The sequence below is a fragment of the Eulemur rufifrons genome, chromosome 27, assembly GCF_041146395.1.
Source record: "Eulemur rufifrons isolate Redbay chromosome 27, OSU_ERuf_1, whole genome shotgun sequence".
NCBI classification, from domain to species: Eukaryota; Metazoa; Chordata; class Mammalia; order Primates; family Lemuridae; genus Eulemur; species Eulemur rufifrons.
The window spans coordinates 31,361,791-31,380,003 of NC_091009.1; the positions used below are offsets into that span (position 1 = coordinate 31,361,791).

Genomic DNA, 18,213 nt, shown 5'->3' on the forward strand with positions numbered 1-18,213 from the left:
GGGTTGAATGGTCTCGTGCAGGGCAGCATTTATGCCCCAGAGACTCAGAACCACTTGATAGATGCTGAGTGCTTAAAAAAAACTTAAAAAAAAAAAATTAATTCACCAGTCACGAAACTTGTTAACGGTCGACCTAAGGGTTTGGAATGTTGGCAGCATGAAGTTCTTTCCGTGTATGGGGTGTCCCTGCCGCACCCCCACCGGGGGCTGGTCAGCTTTGACCCACTTCCCAGAGAGAATGACGGGTCACTGGGTGACGTTCCCATCTGCTGATCCAGCAGCAAGTGTCCGCAGGATGTCAGGTCGGGGTGGGGGACACCTGCAGGGGTCACTCGGGTATTTTTCGCCCGGTGGCCTTGGCCTCGGTAGCTCCACATTCTAATCAACCCACCCGTGCCCAGAGCGGATGATCCACACAGCGGTTTCTGGCATCTGATCGTCCGTCTGGATGGTCGTGTTATTTGTCGGCACGTCCGCACAGCAACCACGCTCACGAGCTGTGCAATCTCACGGTGCCTCAAGGTGTGAGCCTCTGATTCCGGAAAGATTTGATTACGCAGGGTGTCGCCTTTGCGTCGGGCCTTCCTGAACGCGTTCTGACGCTTTGACACTGCACAGCCTCTCGGGAGTTGACCAGAGCGCACTTGGGCCGGGGACAGGGAGGCCTGGGTCCTCGGCTTGGTTCTGCCACGAACTTGCAACGTGACCCCGGGCAAGTCCCTGTCTCTCTGTGGGTCTCAGTTTCCTCATCTGTACATTGGAATTTAATCCTCTGTGCTCTGCCTGTCTCGCGAGAATGAAGTAAAGGTCAGAACGGAAAATGAGTATCCCGAAGCTTTGAAAGGGAAAGGGGTCACTGTGTGGCCCCGCCAACGAAAGGGCGGTTGTTGTTGTGTAACTTCTGCTACCTCCGTTTCCCAGCTGTGCTGGGCGGCCGAGCATCCTAAAAAGAGATGCTCAAGAACGCTTTGTCTCTAGTGGGAGAACAGGGCCCCGGGCCAGGTTAGGTGCAAAGGGGACAGGAGGAAATGGCTTCGAGGCTCAGGGGCAGAGGGACTCGGGGGCAGCTTGGACGTGGGGTCTGGGAAACTCGGCCTCCAGGACGACAGGACCTTCTCTGGGCCACAGTTCGGGCTTCCAGCTGCTCCTGGCACCTCCCAGTGTGGTCTCGCCCTCCTGTCCCTGGACCCTGTCGCTCTCTTTGGATGGTGCCCTGAGGACCAGAAGGGCTGCGACCCCTTTGGCCAGGACGGCTGAATTAAGACTGTGTAGCCCTCCGGGGGTCCTACATGTTAAATGCACCCACAGCCCACCCAGCATCTGACTTCTTCTCTGTTATAATTGCTCAGTAATCACGTCATCTCTGGGAATTTTGGGGAATTGAGACAACTCACGCACAAGTCATTTCTCTGTGTTTGTGACTAAGAGCTGTAACAACGATGGCGATGTCACACGGTGTTTTGCAGCACAGCTCCGCATGGGTCACCGTGCAGCAGTGAGCGTGACGTGTAGTGGGAGCGAGTGAATCTTGCAAACGTATTGCTGAGCTAAGGAAGCAGACACAGAAAGGACTCGCTGTGGACTCCCTTTCTATAAAGGTCAAACCAGGCAAAATTAACATACGGGGTTGGAAGTCGGGCTGGTAGTTACGCTTGGGGGTGGACAGTGACGGGAAGGGTATGAGGAAGGTTCTGGGATGACGTTGCTCCGTGTCTTGAGCTGGGCACTGTTTGGTTTGGGAAGATTCACGGAGCTGCACACATGTTGAATTGTGCTCATTGCTGCGTACGTGCTATATTTTAATGAAAGCTTAAAAATGTGAACATTTATTGGTTTCGAATTTGTAATATGACCGCACATTTTGGAGCCAATACATAGTTTTCAGGTCTCAAAACGTGCTGGGAGGCCCCAGACCTCGTGTACTTAGCAGTCTGGGCCATAGACGGGCCATCCGCCTCCCCGGCCGGCCTGGCCATCACTCAACTGCGGGACGATCCGGGAGGTCAGGGCCACGGGGCTGGAGCAGAGGGGCCTGGCCAGTCGCCACCCTCCCAGCTGGGGAAAGCTCACCGCCAGCCCTTCCCCCGGCACCCTGACCTCCTCCACCCCGCTGGCCCGCAGCTGTCACGTCCATGCCGTCACTTGGAATTTACTCTGCGTGTCCCAGAAGGTCCCATAAGCATGTCTTGTCCTTCATGAACCTCTTCTGTGACCCGCCAGCGCCTGATGGCAGAACCCAGGCAGAACAGGCGCTCAATAACCATAAGCTCCTTGAACTTCATTCCTGCGGTCCTCTTTCCCGCAGACACCTGCCCGGATGGGTTCACGCTTGGGCGGCGTCTCCATCTACAAACCATGTGGCACTGGAGATGTTTGCTCCCTCCCTGAGCCTCGCTTTGATTATCTGTGAGATTAGGATAGTGACCCCCGTGTCACTGAGCCATGGGGGGGGCTCAAATGGGCTGACACAGAGCAGGTGCCTGCGAATGCTGTCCCTCTACCCCCAGGTGGCGTTCTCAGTCTCCGTCCGGCACAGAGTCAGTGAGGGGAGATCTTGGAAGCCAGTCAGTAGCCCCTTCATTCCTCAGCGGCACCCCAAATAATCCACTGCTTGAAAGAGCCAAAGAAACGCTAGCAATTTATTGGGTTTCTGCATTTCCAAAAAAGCAAATACATGGCGTATCACACAGGAAAACCGGGCCTGGCCAGTACAAAGCTTTTATACAAACATGAGCAAGGAGAGGACGGGCTACAGGGAGGCTCCTCCGGCCCTGCCTCCCGCTAGCCCCGGCCGTGCCCCTCCCAGCCACCCACCTCCCAGACGGGCTCCAAGCTGGCCAAGCAGAGAGTACATCGGGCTTCTTGGTCCCCAGGAGAAGCGTGGAGTCTGAGCTGCTGGTCTGGCCCCCCTGAAGAGGCTGCTGGTGGCCATAACTGGAATTGTCTTAAGCATAGGTCATCCTGGGGTCAGGGTGGGGACAGAGCCTGTGCCTGTCTTCACTTGGCCTCAAAGTGGAACTTCTTGTTTGGGGTGTCGGCCCCGGTAGCGTGAGGTCAACATGGACGTAAAACATTGAGACGCGCCTTGGATACGCGGAGCCCAGCAAACGCCCTCCTCTCTTTCTCTAGGAGATGCATCCTCGAGCCCTCTCCGTGTTGCCTCGTCCAAAGCAACAGGCATGGGTCAGAGGCCTGGGTGACCAGGCCCACCTGGCTGGCCTGAGGGGGCAAAGAGGTTACCAAAATCAGGCCTGGCCTACCCGCCCTCCTCAGCTCACGGAGGGTTGAAAAGCTGCCCCTTTCCCGAGGCAGAGCGCTGGCCCACTGGGCTCTTCCTCCAGGGGAGGAAAATGAGCCAGAGGTCAGAGTGGTGCTAAGGGGAAGAGGCATCTCCCGGGCTTACAGCAGTGTCACGAGTAGCAGTTTACAGACTGCACGGCCCCTCTCAGACCGGGGCACTCCTAAAGCCAAGGCCCCCATGTCCCCTCTGTCCTCTGGGAGAACATGAGCCATGCTGGGACAGGTGTGGTCCGTTTTGTTCACAGATGTGTCCTGGGTGCTCCCGGCACCGCCTGGCACAGGTGGGTGCTCCATAAATATTTGTTAAGAGATGAATCGCTCTGCATCCCGATGACGGGCAGAGGGGGCACCCTGAACCTATGCCCAGGACCGTCTGGTGCGACCAGGCTCTCACGTGGGTCCCCGAGAGGGCCTGGCGAGCCGGGAGCAGGCCTTTCAGTGCGGGCAGGAACGGGGAGGGTGTCAAGACCCTGCGCAGCACCACTGCACACCTGGTTAGATGGCCTGGGACCCCTCTCGGGGGACAGCGTCCTCTCATGTCTGGCCTCCCCCATCCTCAGTTGTCCCAGCTCTTAAACAGGCACACGCAGAGTTCAGAATGGTGTTTTTCAGTTCTGACTGCGGGGTGAGAAGTGGGGTGGGACTGCGGGGTGTGCAGAGGGTCAGGGGACTTGGGAGGGCTGAGGAGCAAGGAGGAGGAGCGTCTTACACTGTTCCAGAGAAGGCTGCAGAGCAGCAGCGCAGGCACAGGTGGGGCGGGAGCGAGGAGGCCCCAGAAGGCCAGGCTCCGCCCTCCCTGGCAGTCGGCACTGAGGGTCACTGGCACAGCTGGGGCCGGGCGGCAGGTGCCCTGATAGGGCTCCTTGTCACATCCCCAGTGGGTTTCACAGAGAGGAGACGGGATGGCAGAGCTTCGGGGGAAGGTGGGGACGGACCCTGGCTGAAGTGTGGGCTTGTTGGTGCCCTGATGTGACACTTGCCTGTCCCGGTCTGTCCAAATTCCCTTCCTCCGAGTCTCCGGGACCCGGCACTCCCTCACTGGACTCACAGCAGGGTTCGCTGGGAAGCATCTTCCTGGTTAATTTCCACACCCCCACCCATCCCAGCCCCCGGGAAGCCAGAGCAGGTGCATGCCTGGCCCTGGCCGCTTCCCCTCTCCGCTGGGAACGTGAAGACCAAACAGCCATTCCCCGAACACCTCTTTGGCTTCCTCGAGCACCGTTTCTGCCTCGTCCGTCCTGTAACGAGCAGGGCTTTGCCGGCCCCGTCTCTCTGGCTCCTACTTCCCCGGCAGACCTCACACAGCACGGCAAGAGAGAAAGCCCGGCTGTCTCTAGAGCCCACACCCCGCCACCCCCAGTCCTGGCGGCACTGCAGGGCGGTGGCATTAGCAGACACGCTAAACTTCCCATGAGATACACCAGACCTCCCTTTCTGCAAAGCAGCCTCTTACGGGGGGAGGTTAGCCCGGCCTCAGTTCCTCTTCCTGCCCCCCGGAGATGGCGGGCAGGAAGCCCACAGGCCTCCTGCATGGGTGGGCCTGGGTGGGCCTGGCTCCCCAGAGCCCCCTGCCCTGGCACAGTGCGTTTCAGGACCTACAGGCAGCTCGCCAAAAAGCATGTGTCATCCTTGCCTGTGAGTAAGAAACACGGGAGGGTCTTTTTTCACCACCTGGCGAGCTGCGCTGGAATGGCTTACCTAGCTTCTTGCAGTTTGTGGTTACGGGTTTAGGCACACACACACACACACACACACACGCACACACACACACACACATTTCCATTATACACATATATATATACCATTTCTCAGAGAAAGAAGTATTGACATCAGACATAAGCCCCTTTAACTCAAGAAAGCCCCCCCCCACCCTCCCCAATCCCCATCGCCTGCCAATTCCCCCAAGGAAAAAAAAAGAAACTAAAAATATTTCCATCATCCTCAGTTTTCAGGTTTCCTCTCAGTCGCATTTGGACTTTTCCAAACACTGCACAGGATGGACAGAACGCGCTGTCCAGCAAGGCCGAGGTCTTCTCAACTGGGTCCTCTTTCTGGAAAAAGAGGAGGCCCCAAGTTAGCATTTAGAGTGACGTATGTCCGCCGCAGTGAGTCGGGCCAGTACTGCCACCTCCTGTCACTTGCGTCTGCCCTCAGGTGTGCTCTGGCCTGAGACCGGACTCGGGGCCACACCTGACACGTTTATTGGTCGCTGCTGTTGACTGAGAAGCTTGTTAGCTTCGTCCCCCACCCGCCCCCCTCGCCTGTCCCCCCCGTTCAGTGCTAAGCATGGGACTGAGCTCATTAAGAATCTACTGAATTGAATCTTCTTCCCTTTCTTGTCTTCACGCTTTTGCAGCCCATCTACCAGGATGAGTGTCTGGAGTCTTATTTAACATCTGTCTGGACCGAAGTTACAGCCCCATCTCCCCACCAGGACCCTCCTCAGATGCGGGGGTGGGGAGGGTGCCGGCAGACAGCCAGGGCTAAGAAGTCCCCTTTGGCTCGGAGGCCCTGTCCTCATCCCGGGCTGCTTGCAGGTGGCTCTACACGGGGACAGCCCCTGAGGACCCTCTCCAGGTCGATGACAGCTGATTTGAGGCCCTAGCTGTGGTTCTCGGCTGGCCTGCATCAGAAATACTTTGGATACTTGTTTAAAAATGCATTTTCCTGGACCCTGCACCACGGCTACTGAGTCAGAATCGCTGGGGTTGGGGCCAGGAGTGTGCAGCATCCCAGGTGACTCTGATGAACACGAAGCCTTGCAAGCCTTTGTCATAGAATTGGTTCTGAGTTGTTGGTCCCCAGAACCATCAGCTGGAAATAAGCTTGCCCATCCTAGGCATGTGCAGAGACTGGAAAGTGGACGATAACAAAGTGAGCTATGGGTGACTAAACCCAGAATGACATATTCTATAATTTCAATTGTATATATTGTATTACATGCTGTCTTCCATGTGAATGGCACCACCTGTCTTGTGCAGTGTGCAACCTATACATTTGTACCCAACAGTCCTGCACACACCCTCTGGCCCTTCTGACATTACCAGGACATTAAACATCCCTAATATCTTGTGGTGGGATAGCTCATGCCCTCAGCCAAGCGGTCTACACAGCTGCTTGTGTTGGCCGGAGCCAGGCTGTCTGCCAGGCCAAACGATGCTTCAGTGTCCCGGGGAGCACAGGCCTATCCGCGCTCTCTGAGACTGGCCGAGGCTGTTGCATTGGTCCTGGAGGCCTCCCTCGCCCTGTGGGTGGGTGGTCCTTACCCGCAAGGTGAACTTGCGTGGGCAGCCTCTTCTTAGAATCGGGAGGTGAAGTTCCTGAGGCTGTTGGCCCCAGCTAAGGTCCCCAGCATGTTCCTGTCGAAACCTTGCTGCAAAGACAGAAACATCAACCGTGTGACACAAACATAGTGTGAGGCTCGCTGGGGGGCCAGACGCTGCCCTCCCCGAGCATCTCGGCTCATGCAGCCTCTGAACACGGTGTGCCCTGACCGCGACGTACATGTGTCAAAGGCTAAAACTGGCCTCAGGAAATGCACAACCAGACACAACGCCGTCCCTCTCTGAGTGAGGGTACTGTGTCCGGACTTCCGTCAGCACGTTCGAATTCCCTACTTGTATTTGTAGAAGCCTGAATCAAGGCATGAGGATTTTGGCTAGTACTCAAGAGGTCAGAGAAGTTGTTAGTTGTTCTTGCTTCTGACCATCTCTGCCCGTCGTCGTTAATTCTCACAAGAGCTCTTGGGCAGGATGGACGTGGCCGGTGTGTCTCAGACACAGGGGCAGGCGGCCGGCGCTGGTGGGGAAGCTGCTGTGCTAGAAGGTTCTGTCTACTTGTCTGCTCTCCACCTCCAACCCCGCCAGCCCCGAGCACCTGCTGCGTGGATGCTGAGTGTTGTCCCTGCTATTTGTCCCAGCACATAGCAGGTGCTCCATGAACATGCTTGGGAGTGAACAAGGACAGCAGGATGTGACAACAGCAGCTGGCCCAGGTCCCCTTGAGAAGGGGGCCCTGGCGCCAGTGCTGACCTCTGAGAGCCAAGCCAGCTGCCCTGACCTGTGGGAACAGGGGGATTCAAAAAACAGCAGCTGGTTGGAAGCCCCGCTCCTCCCGAGCCTGGGCGTGTTTCGCTTGCTGCCGTGTCCCCTGCAGACCCGCCTGCTGGGTCCTGTCGGGCTGGGCTGAGTTTGGTGGAAAGAACCCAGGCGTGAAAAGCGCGGGATCCTTGCCTTGCTCCTGCTCTGACTCCCTGAATGCAGGTAAATTCCCTCGACCCCGATTCCTACTCAGCCAAATGGACATGAGACACGTGGCTGTGACACTCGGGCCTCACCTGCCTCTGTGACAACCCAACACAGGATGGGAGCGGAGGTGCCCTGGGCAAAGGAGCACTGACCCAGGCCGTGCCGAGGCCGCCGTCCAGCACAGCTGGAGCGGGGAGTGGCACTGAGTGGGGACGCTGGCTCCCAAAGGCACTGCACGGGAGGGGATGCCCACCGAGAGCGATGTCGGTGGATTCTCCATGTGTCGTAGGCCGGGTGTGGTTTCTGCTTGTATTTTGGGGTGAGCCGAACCTTTGGGCCCCCACGGAACAGTGCGAGGAAGCTCTCACCCGGGCCCCTTCCCTGTCTCCCCGGCCCTCGGTCTAACTGCAGCTGCCCCTTGCCAAGCCCACCCTCGGCGTGGTATTGCGGGAAAGGAGCGCTGGATCGTGGAGAACAAGGGCCACTCTTGCCGTGGCCTTCAGATGTCCCCAACCCTCTGTGACCACAGTGGCCTCGTGGGCTTCCCTGCTGCCTCCCTGCTGGGCTGCAGAAGAGCTGCGTCTCCCTCTGCCCAGGCTGCCCTGCCGTCCCCAGCCTCCCCGCCCTCCGAGCCCTCCCTCCTCCCCTCTGCCCCCTGCCTACTCTGTCCCCACGACAGAGACGCTTGGATCCCGCTGTCTTTAAATGGGTCTCTTTTGTCTCCTTACTTTCTGGGCCAAACAGCAGTGAGCAGCGTCCCCTCTCAGCCCCCACCCCCCTCACCCCTGCGGCGGGCCCACTTTGCCGGCAGAGCCCCTCCAGGTCTCCAGAGACTTCCCCAGCGCCAGGTCCGTCCTCCCGGTCCTCTCGGTTGCACCGGGAACTGCAGCCCCCCTTCCTAGAGCTTTTCCCCCCATCAGGCCTTCGGCCCCTCCCCGCACCTTGCACTGTCCCCTGGGTTCCCCTGGCCCTTGTCCCTCCTCGGCCCCCAGGCGAGGGTCTTCATGCTTTCGTCGCCGTCCCGGACGTTTCCACAGACACGTGCCCCATGGTGACCTTGCCTGTCCTCGTGGCTCCACCTGCCTGAAGCCCGCTCCTCTCTGCCCCGCAGCTCTGGCCTCTGCCGCGTCCCGGCCACATCCCGCCTGGACTCCCGTCCGAGTCTCCCAGACCCGCCCTTTCCGCGTCAGGACCCCTCCTACCCCCACCGCAGAGGCCTCCTCGGCCCCCCAGCTGCCCTGCCCCTGCTGACGTAGCCAGTCCTGGGCCCGGTCCTCCTGCCCCGTCTTTCACCCGCTGCCCACGTCCCAGCCCGAAGAACGGCAGGCTGGGAAGGAAGGGTCGGGGTGGAGGCGGCACGTCCTAAAACAAGAGCTCATCCTGGAGGGGGCTCTGTGCTGATGACGTGGGGAGGTGTTGAGGACAGAGAGAGGCAAAGGTCGCCCGGACGAGGACAGCAGGCTCCGGGTCTCTCAGTCCACTCTGCCGTGCTGGCGGGTGTGGGACGAGTCTTTCTAGTGCGGCTTTGATCATGAGACCCCGGGCTTCCTTCCTCACAGGGAAAGGCTCCGCCGAGCGGGAAAACCGCGGCACGGTCGGTGACGCGGGCCTTACCTGTCTGAGCACGGCCTGCAGCTCCCTGCTGGACCACATGTCGGACAGGAGGAGTCGGGCAGCCTCCGCGGCCTTGGGTGAGGCGCTGGGCAGAGGGAGGTGCGTTTGTGAGCTGAGACTCGGGGAGGCACGAGAAGGACGCCCCCCCTCCCAGCCTCACCTCCGGGTCTTCCAGATGGGGAGGGGAGGCCCCAGGGGTGCCGGAGAGAGGAGCCCAGTTGGGGTGTGCTGAGCCCTGCTCACCCTACACAGTGGGCACAACCCCACCCCCGCCCTTCCAGAGGCACCCAGGACTGTCCTCAGGGCCATGGGGTGGCAGTGCCCTCCCTCTGCCACCGCCTGGTCCTGGGAAGGGAGGGCTTCGCAGGGCAGGAGAAAGCGCCCCCACAGCTGGGTCTGCTGCCCCTCTGAGGACACTGTGTCCCCACATGCCCCGGCTGAGACGTGTGCCGCCTCTGTCCTCTCTGAGTAGCCCGAGGCTGGATGCTGGGCCCTCAGCGCCACTTACTCTCAGCTCCTAGAACTTGCCCGTTCAGGCCTCCCCCCTGCCCTGGGCCTCCCCCCTGCCCTGGGCCTCCCCCATGCCCTAGGCCTCCCCCCTGCCCTGGGCATTCTTTCTCCCTGCCCTGGGCCTCCTCCCTGCCCTGGGCATTCTTTCTCCCTGCCCTGGGCCTCCCCCCTGCCCTGGGCCTCCCCCCTGCCCTGGGCATTCTTTCTCCCTGCCCTGGGCCTCCCGCCTGCCCTGGGCATTCTTTCTCCCTGCCCTGGGCCTCCTCCCTGCCCTGGGCATTCTTTCTCCCTGCCCTGGGCCTCCCCCCTGCCCTGGGCCTCCCCCCTGCCCTGGGCATTCTTTCTCCCTGCCCTGGGCCTCCCCCCTGCCCTGGGCCTCCTCCCTGCCCTGGGCATTCTTTCTCCCTGCCCTGGGCCTCCCGCCTGCCCTGGGCCTCCCCCCTGCCCTGGGCATTCTTTCTCCCTGCCCTGGGCCTCCCCCTGCCCGGTGGGGGCTGCGCCCCTGCGGCCCCGCCCTCGGTGCACCTGCCGCGGCTCAGGTTGACCACGTTGTTGAGCATGCTGCTGGAGAAGTGCTGCTTGGCCAGCTGCGGCTGTGAGGCCATCAGGTTCCTCACGGTGTAGCAGGCCGAGGACAGGATGTCTTCCGAGTTGCTGGTGTTGCCAGTGTGGCTGGTGAGGAGCCTGGTCACCTCTGGGAACACCTGGTTCCCTGGGAGAGCAAGGAGTGGGGGCACAGGGTCAGGGTGACCAAGGGAAGGAGGGCTCTCTCTGGGGACAGAGTCTGGGACTGCCTTCTGCAGGCTCCGGGCGAGGCGGCCCCTCGGGGCCCAGATGGGACCTCCGTAGGCCTGCTCCCACCCTCAGGGGACTGGCCCCCGTCTATCTATCTCCACACCTGTCTTTGGCCAGCATCCCCCCCTGGAATGCTCGCCCCGGGGAATGGCTAGAGGGTGACCCTCCAGCAGGCTCTGCAAAGCGAGGGGGAGGAGAGGCAGGGGGCCTACCCATCACTCTGTGCAGCACGGGGTGGCGGGACATGTTGCTCAGGAGGGAGGCTCCGGACCGCACCACGTCGGAGTTGCCAGACTGCAGGAGGCGGGCGATCTGTGGCAGGCCCTTCTCCTTCAGCCCGATCAGCTGGCTCATGCCGCTGGACATCTGGGGAGGAGGAGCCCGGTGAGGAGCCCAGCAGGCGGCAGGGGCCGGAACCCCAGACACAGGACCGGGGCCTGTTCTCTTGCACGTGGGAGGCGCTAGCAGGTGCGCAAAGACCTGCTCCCACGCGGACACCTACAGCACACCCAGGCCGACACGCACCCCTTCTCCTGGCCGTGACCCCCGCTCCTGGGTCCGCCTGCAGCACACGGGGGTGAGATGAAATCTCATTTCTCTCACTGGCCTGACCCAGAGTCAGCTCCTCACCCCGCTGTCTCAGCTCCACCCCCCATGCTCCCAGCGCTGTCTCCCACACGAAACCCAGTGCTCCGGGTGTTCGCCAAGGAAGGAAGTGCTGCCACCTTCTCCCAGCCTCCCAGCCTGCAGAAGCCAGCACACATGTGCTGAGGGCTTGCCCGAGACCAAGAGGGATAAGCGAGGGTCTGTGCTGTGTGGGGTATAATCCAGGCCCCCGGGAGGGGGGCCAGCTCCTCAGGCTCCTGAGCCACCACATCCTCCTGGGCACATCCTGGTCTAGGCCAGTGTGGGGTCTCGGAGACCCCCCAGCCTCACCCCCCACAGCCAGGGAAGTTCTCTCCCCTCCATTCTCCCCGTCCCGGCGCCGTGCGATTCCCTCGTGTTCTAAGTGAAGCTGCAGGACAGCCGCTGCCCCGGCCAGCTGCCCTCTCCTCGGTGGCCAACAGGCTCCCTGAGGCTCCGCCCTGTGCCGTGTGCCCTCCAGGCGACACACACTGGGCCTCAAAATCTAAACTGATTCTGTCACTTCTTCCACTGGACCTGCCCTCGCTCCAAGTCCTGTTTTCCCACCTCTGTCAGTCCAACAAATGGGAGACTCCTCCGGCCACACACTCTCTCCATCCCTGTCCCCCACCCCAGCCTGGGGCTGGGAGATCGGAAGCCCAGCAGCCCAACAGAGGGGTTGGGATAGAATCCATGCGGCCGAGGGGACTGTGTGGGCACGGAAGAATCCAGCAGGAGTGCGCCACCCAGAAGCCCCCAGGGAGCAGGGACATTTCAGCTCTCATGATGTCCCTGGTGCCCGGCCCAGCACCCAGCATGCACCAGGTGCGCTGCTCCTGTCTGCAGAATGAAGCTCGGAAGCCCGTGTGTGTTGGATGGACTCGGCCAGGGGGGAGGCTGGAGGGAAAAGCAGGGAGCACGGCCTGGACTGCGGACGGGGGCCGGGGGGCTGCAGGAGGGCGGGCGCGGCCCCACTCACCAGCCCCTTGCTGGCCGTCAGGTTCTGCAGGGCACCCGCGCAGGCCTCCAGGGTGGCGTCCTTCTTGCTCTTGCCCATGAGGTTCAGGTAGGTGCGGATGGCATCCGAGTGGTACAGCCAGCCGCTGCCCTTGGGGTTGGTCTCTTCCTCGGGAAGGGGGCAGTCGTAGTTGTTGTTCTGAGGAGGAGGAGCAGGTCAGTGGGGAGGCTGGGGAGGGGACACAACCCAAGCATTCTGTCCTCTGGCTCCTACAGTCCTGAGCACACAGCTCCCCTCTGCATGCGAGACGGCCGCCTGCTCCCAGCTCCCGGTGCAGCCTGAGCCCCAGGCGAGGCTGTGGTGTGGGCCCGTCCCCTAGGGCTGGGCTCGGGCTGCAGGAGGCCCGAGGGGAAAGGGTAGTGAGGCAGTGGGCCTGGTGGGGTGCGCCGTGCTCACCATCATCTTGTCGCTCTTGTTGCTGAAGCAGCCGGTGGAGGACTTGTCCGTGTAGGCGTTGCGGGCGTTATACTCCAGCTGGCGGTAGCGGGTGGGCACCTCGGCGTCCAGGCGGTAGGAGAGGTTGTGCAGGACACACATGCAGTTCTCCACAGACTGGGGACCGAGCAGAAGCGTGGCGCCTGAGCCCCTGCCCGGCCCCGCCGGCTCCTGGCTCATCTCCTACCCACCCCAGTAGGAGCGGCGGGCACCTCGGCGAGGGGAGCACAGGCACCCGCCACACCCTATGTCTGGAAAGAGCTCCCAGGGACACTCGGGGACCTGGGTCTGAATCTCTCCCTCCCTGGCCGTGTGAACTTGAGTGGCTTGCCTCAGCTTTCTGGGCCCCAGTTTCCGTCGCCTACTGCACTGGGCTACGGGGGACGACGAAACGTGGAAAGTGCCGGCCACGGGGCCCCTCACGTGGCAGGACACAGCAGACCTGGCTGCTGTTTCTGCTGCTGTGGACGGAGCGCCGGTGACAATGCGTCTGCCCTCCTGGAACAGCCCCTTCAGAAGCAGCCCCGCTGTCGTTAGGCTGCAAAGCCGTCGGGCCGCGCTGCCTCTGCCCTTCCCCCTCTCTGTGACCGGCCTCAGCCTCCAATGTTACAGGTGCGAAGTCCACACGAGGCCTGGGGACCGGAACTCCATGATGGCAGCTGGGCCCACACTGTTGTCACCTTCCCTCGGTGAACCTCCCAGGCTGAGGTTTGGGGGCAGCGGATTTACCTTCCTAACGGTGTCTGGCCACTGCTGGGGTTGGAGGGACTCTGGCGTCCAGGGTTAGGGTCACACAGGTGTAGGGGACGCTGCGCCCAAAGCGGGAAAGCACCTTGCCCACGGGAGCCAGGCTGAGCCTCTAAGTGACAAGGCTCCCCTCTGAGGCCCTGTCGTCACTCCCCGTGGAAGAAGCAGGAGATAAAATCCCTCCCCCCTGTGGAGACGGTGCTGAGGACCCAGGTGCCAGTCCCCTGGTGGTCTGGGGGCCGCTGCACCTCCTCATCTCCCAGATCACTGTCCTGCTGTGCTTGAAATGGCTCAGCCTTCAGCTTATCTGCCCGCCACGACTTTTCCTTTCTGTCTCTTTGTGCTGGTGTGTTGGGAAGGCCAGGGAGGGCAGGAGGGTGGCTCTGCCAATGGCTTTTTGGGAGACAGCGGGAAAACGGCAGTGGCAGAAGGAGCCTTGTCTCAGGGAGGCCCAGCCCTGGGGACACCAGCATGGATTCCTCGGGCCGCAGGGCAGGGCTCGGCACCGCCAACAATGGCACAGCCGGCGAGTGTGCGCTGGGAGCGTGGTCTGTGCCAGGCCCTGTTATTTGTGTTTTGCTGCTTAACTAATCGAGTCCTTCAAACAACCCGTGAGGTCAGGTGATTACGGCCCTCAGAGTGGAGGGTGAACTAAGGAACAGAGAGGTTAAGCAGGCAGCTACGTCCGCTCAGCATCTACGTGAGGGAGAGCGAGTTCGCACGGCTTGCTGCCCCCAGCGCCTGCCTCTGTGGCCATGGCTGTAGTCTGTGTCCCCTCCACTGCCTCAGGCTCTGTGCTGCTGCCCTGCCACTGGGCCAGGCTTCTAAGGCACCCAGAAAGGGCAACCCTTGACTCATGTGGTCTCGGAGAGAAAAACGACAGGATGGGGAGTCCAAGGAGCCGCCCTCGCTGATGGGAGGTGTGGCCCTGGGCTTTGGGGCTCTGGACAGAGAGGACGGGACTGGGGCTGGGTGTCGGGGTGCCAGCAGGGGCTGCGCTCTCACCTTGTCATCGCAGCGGCTGGCGGCCACGCAGTTCTGCACGTAGGCCATGAGGGAGTCGATGAGCCCCGAGTAGTTGCGCATGGCGTGGCGGCCCGCGTCCGCCGAGCTCAGGTTCCTGGGAGGGCGCAGAGAGGGTGCGGTGTGTGCAGAGGGGAGAACAGGCAGACAGAGAGGAGGGTGGAGGGTGGAAGTTGCGGTAGGAGGAGGAAGGAAGGAGGAGAGGGAAGGAGTAAAGAGGAGAAAAGAAAGGAGGAAAAAGGAAGGAAAGAAAAATCATTTAGCCCATTACGCCTGGCCCTGGCGGAGGCTGCAACGAGGTCTCGATTGAACTCAGTTCTCGCCCTTCTTCCTGCCCGTGTGGGCCCCACGTCCGTAACTTTTATGGCTGTTATTGGCTCCATGTGTCAATGACTCCTCTGCAGCTGACAGCCCAAGGTTCACACCCTGCCACTAGTGGCCACTTGCAGACTGGGAGCAGCGAGCTCCTGCCTGCCCCGTCTCTTTCTGGGGTGCAGGAAGCAGCTCTGTGGGGTGCTGGATTGGGAATGGAGCGGAGGGTGGCTGGGCTGGGGACCAGATGCTGCCTCCCCACGCAGGCGTGCTCTGCCGGGGCCGTAGGCTCCTTCCCAAGCAACGTGCGCCCATCTGCCTGGTGCGGGTGGGTGTGCACCGGCCCTGCAGCCCCATAAAGTCCGTAATTACACTGGTTTTTTGTCCCTCCAGCCTCCCTCTCCCTGGAGGCTACTGCTGGGCGCTGGCAGGGAGCAGCACAGTGGAGACACAGAGGCACACGCCGACTTCACTCCGGGGGGTCTCAGGAGTTGGGGAACAGCAAGGTGGGACCCTAAAGGGGGCCTTGCTCCACGTGCTCCAAGCTTCATGCCAGCACCCAGCCCCCGCCGGTTTGTACACCTCTGCTCCCAGAGCTAGCTCGCCCACCAGCCCCACGGGGGCTGTGCCACGCCCTGGGCAGAGCTCAGGAAACTTTGGGCAGAGCAGTGCTATCTTCATGCCAACAGATATGGCAAACGGCTTGAGCACCACAGCCGGGAAGTGACTCATTAGCAGCCACATCAGTAGACTTTTGTCTGAAAGAATGCTCTTCAAGATGGTACAAGAAAGGCATTTTTGCAGGGGGTGGAGGAGAGGGAAATGGCTGAACCAGTTTGGATATTCAGATCCAGGCATTTCCACTTTTAGATTCCTAACTAATGTCTGCTATGTCCCCTCAAAGGAGGCGGAAGGGTCTCCAGCCTCATCTAGGTTCAGGAAAGTTAGGAACACCTGAGCCCCGTGTCTTGGTGCCTGCCCACGAGAGCCTGTGCCGGGCTCTGTTATGTTCTCTGTCCTGGCTGGATGCTGGCTGAGATGGGACCTGGGGAAGGACCCGGGGCTGGGGCAAAAGCACCCTTGTGTCCTCTTCTCTCACCTCAAGCAGCCTGTGGCATTGAAGAAGACCTCAGGGTCCACCACTTCCCGGGACATGTTGCTGTTGCCGTCGCACCAGCCGGAGTAGGGGATGATGACGCGGTCGGCCAGAACCGGCAGGGCGTCGGCGATCAGCTCCTCCTTCAGCTCGTCGGTGGAGGACAGGTTCCAGAGCAGCCCTGGGGGGCGCAGACCGTCAACCCTCCAGTGCCAGGCTCAGGAGGCCGCAGCCCAGGCTCTAGCAAAGAGGCCCCACTGCAATGCCACCTTCTACGTGGGCCTGGTCTGTCAAACCTAGTGTCTGCGTCATGAACCCGTTTCTCAGTATTTTAACTAGACTGCGGGTTCTCTGGGGGCAGGGAGCATCTCGGAGTTCTCTGTCAAGGTCCAAATTATGCATGTAGAAAGTTATCAAAAACATTTGATTTAGAACTGAGAATCTTCTACTGTTCTGTATTTTCCATCTGAAAGCCATTCTGGAAATACTTGTCTACTGTTACTCCGTACATGGTCTCATCCTCCCAGTCCAAACTGAGGTCTTCATAGTGACATAAATCTCCTGTGTCCCCCACCTTGAGCACTTAGCATATTTTTTGACCACAGGGCAGGTGCATAAGACCTGTTAACCCCTTCCCTGCCAGTCTTACTCTCTCTCCATCACCTGCAAATCCCAGGGCCTGACGACTATGGGTCCTGCCTGGACACTGGCCTTCCTCCAAGTGCCTCTGACCTCAGAAAGACCGTGACCCCTGTGGGTATGCACATCACCCAGGGTCACCATGTGGCCACCACTAATGAGGCCGAGGCCAGTGTCACTGGACTCCCGGGATATTAGCCCTGGGCCGGGTCTGTACAGTGTGCCTCGGCCCAGCCTGGAGGACTGGCCTGTCCCCGGCCTGGGGCCACCAGTCTTGCACAGCTCCCCACCCTCCTGGCTCTCCGTGGCGGGGGCGTCCTACCCGTCAGTTGCTTCTGGATCTCGGTGTTGCCGGTCCTCCTCAGGAGGCTGACGGCCTCGCGGATCCCGTTCTGCCTCCGGGTCTCCAGCTTGTTGGTGGTGCTCCGGAACACCAGGTTGCGCAGGGCCCCCGCCGCGGCCTGCTGGACGTTCTGGTTGGGGCTGCGGAGGAGGTCCACCAGCTTGCAGATGCCTCCCAGCTGGTAGACCTGCCGGAAGAGAAGCGCCATGTTGCCTGGTCAAGGGAGGCAAGTCTGACCTCGTAATTCTCTACCCAAAGTGGATTTTTCTCAGACCAAAAAAAAAATCTGCTGTCAGTTCAGAAACATCTAAGTCAACCAAAATAAATAAGCAGTGTGAGGTCATGGTAACCAACCCAGACCAGGAACCAAAAGACCCGCATTCGGATCCTGGGTCGCCCGATCCCAGCTTGGAGACCCTCGTCCTTCCTGAGCCCTATTTTCCTCCTCTGGAGTATGGTGGCGAGGACCAGATGAGACAATGGATATAAATACACGTCAAACTCTGAAAGCAGAACACACACATAAGGAAGACTCTGCTATGGAAACTCTTTCTCCTGCAGTAGAAGCTTTGATGCTAACTAATCCTGGACTCCAGCAAACCCATTTATGGCACTACACCCTTGGGTTGAGTTTCAGAGCCCTGTAGGAGTCCTCCCTGCCGGCCAAGCTTGGGAGGCAGGAACAAGCCCAGTTTTCCACCACAGATGCCTGGGGAGAGGGGAAGGAGGATGGGAGTTGATGGTGGGAGAGGTCGTGTTCTTCAGTGGAATTTGAGAAAGGTGATTTCTGTTGAACCCATGGCTGGCACTGAAGTGGCTCTTCCATGACCAGTGGAGGAAATACACCTGTCTAATGTCCACTCAACCAGAGGGCTTTGCTCTGCAGAAGGTCAAGATGCCCAGCTCTGCCCTCGGGCAATTCGAGGGCCCCTGGCAGCGGGGCAGGGTGAGATGGAGCCAACAGCAAATGCCCGCACCCATCTCTAAATGCAGGGTCAGGCCCTGCACAGGCCTACCGGGGAGGAGGGTGTGCAGCCAGGTACCTGTTGCTTGGCAGATTCATCCTGGAAGCAGGTGTGCTGGATGTAATAGGCCCCAATGGCCTGGTACTTCTCGTCCTGGGAGCTCAGGTACTGCACCGCCTTGGGGATGGTCAGCCCGCTGCACTCAATGTCCTCACTGCAGATCCTGTGGGGAACGGGCAGTGGGGGAGGGTTACAGGGTGGGCTGGGAGCCCTGGAGAAGGGGCCTCAGAATTCCTCCTTGCACCCCCGAGCTGCCACAGCCTCATCTGCCCTCCAGGGAGTCAGAACATGGCAGGCCCAGGCCCACTTGGAGAACACCCTTAGAACAGCTCAGCTCCTTCAGAACTGGCTCTCCTCTGTGAGAACACTGGCTCTGAAAGGCTCTGGTCATGGTTAGCATCCAGGCAGGCAGGTTATCTCTGCACTGAGGAAACACTCTACCCTGTTCCCTGTGGGGAAGCTCCCCACTCACCATTCCATCTCTC

At 60.4% G+C, this 18,213-nt stretch overlaps 1 protein-coding gene across 2 annotated transcripts in view; it reads right to left on the reverse strand.

Annotated features, from left to right (window-relative positions):
- Positions 1–6,598: 6,598 nt before the first annotated feature.
- Positions 6,599–18,213, reverse strand: part of PKP1 (plakophilin 1) — a 40,972-nt gene continuing 29,357 nt past the window's right edge. Inside the window, exons 4-14 of one of the 2 annotated variants that reach the window (XM_069459565.1) lie at positions 17,747–17,891; positions 16,683–16,890; positions 15,725–15,902; positions 14,737–14,799; positions 14,296–14,410; positions 12,505–12,660; positions 12,070–12,246; positions 10,679–10,832; positions 10,197–10,383; positions 9,162–9,246; positions 6,599–6,673 (exon numbers count right to left, since the gene is read on the reverse strand). In XM_069459565.1, the coding sequence (XP_069315666.1) occupies positions 6,599–6,673; positions 9,162–9,246; positions 10,197–10,383; positions 10,679–10,832; positions 12,070–12,246; positions 12,505–12,660; positions 14,296–14,410; positions 14,737–14,799; positions 15,725–15,902; positions 16,683–16,890; positions 17,747–17,891 (1,543 nt within the window). The remainder of the gene's footprint in view (positions 6,674–9,161; positions 9,247–10,196; positions 10,384–10,678; positions 10,833–12,069; positions 12,247–12,504; positions 12,661–14,295; positions 14,411–14,736; positions 14,800–15,724; positions 15,903–16,682; positions 16,891–17,746; positions 17,892–18,213) is intronic. The other variant, XM_069459566.1, reaches the window with a different exon arrangement.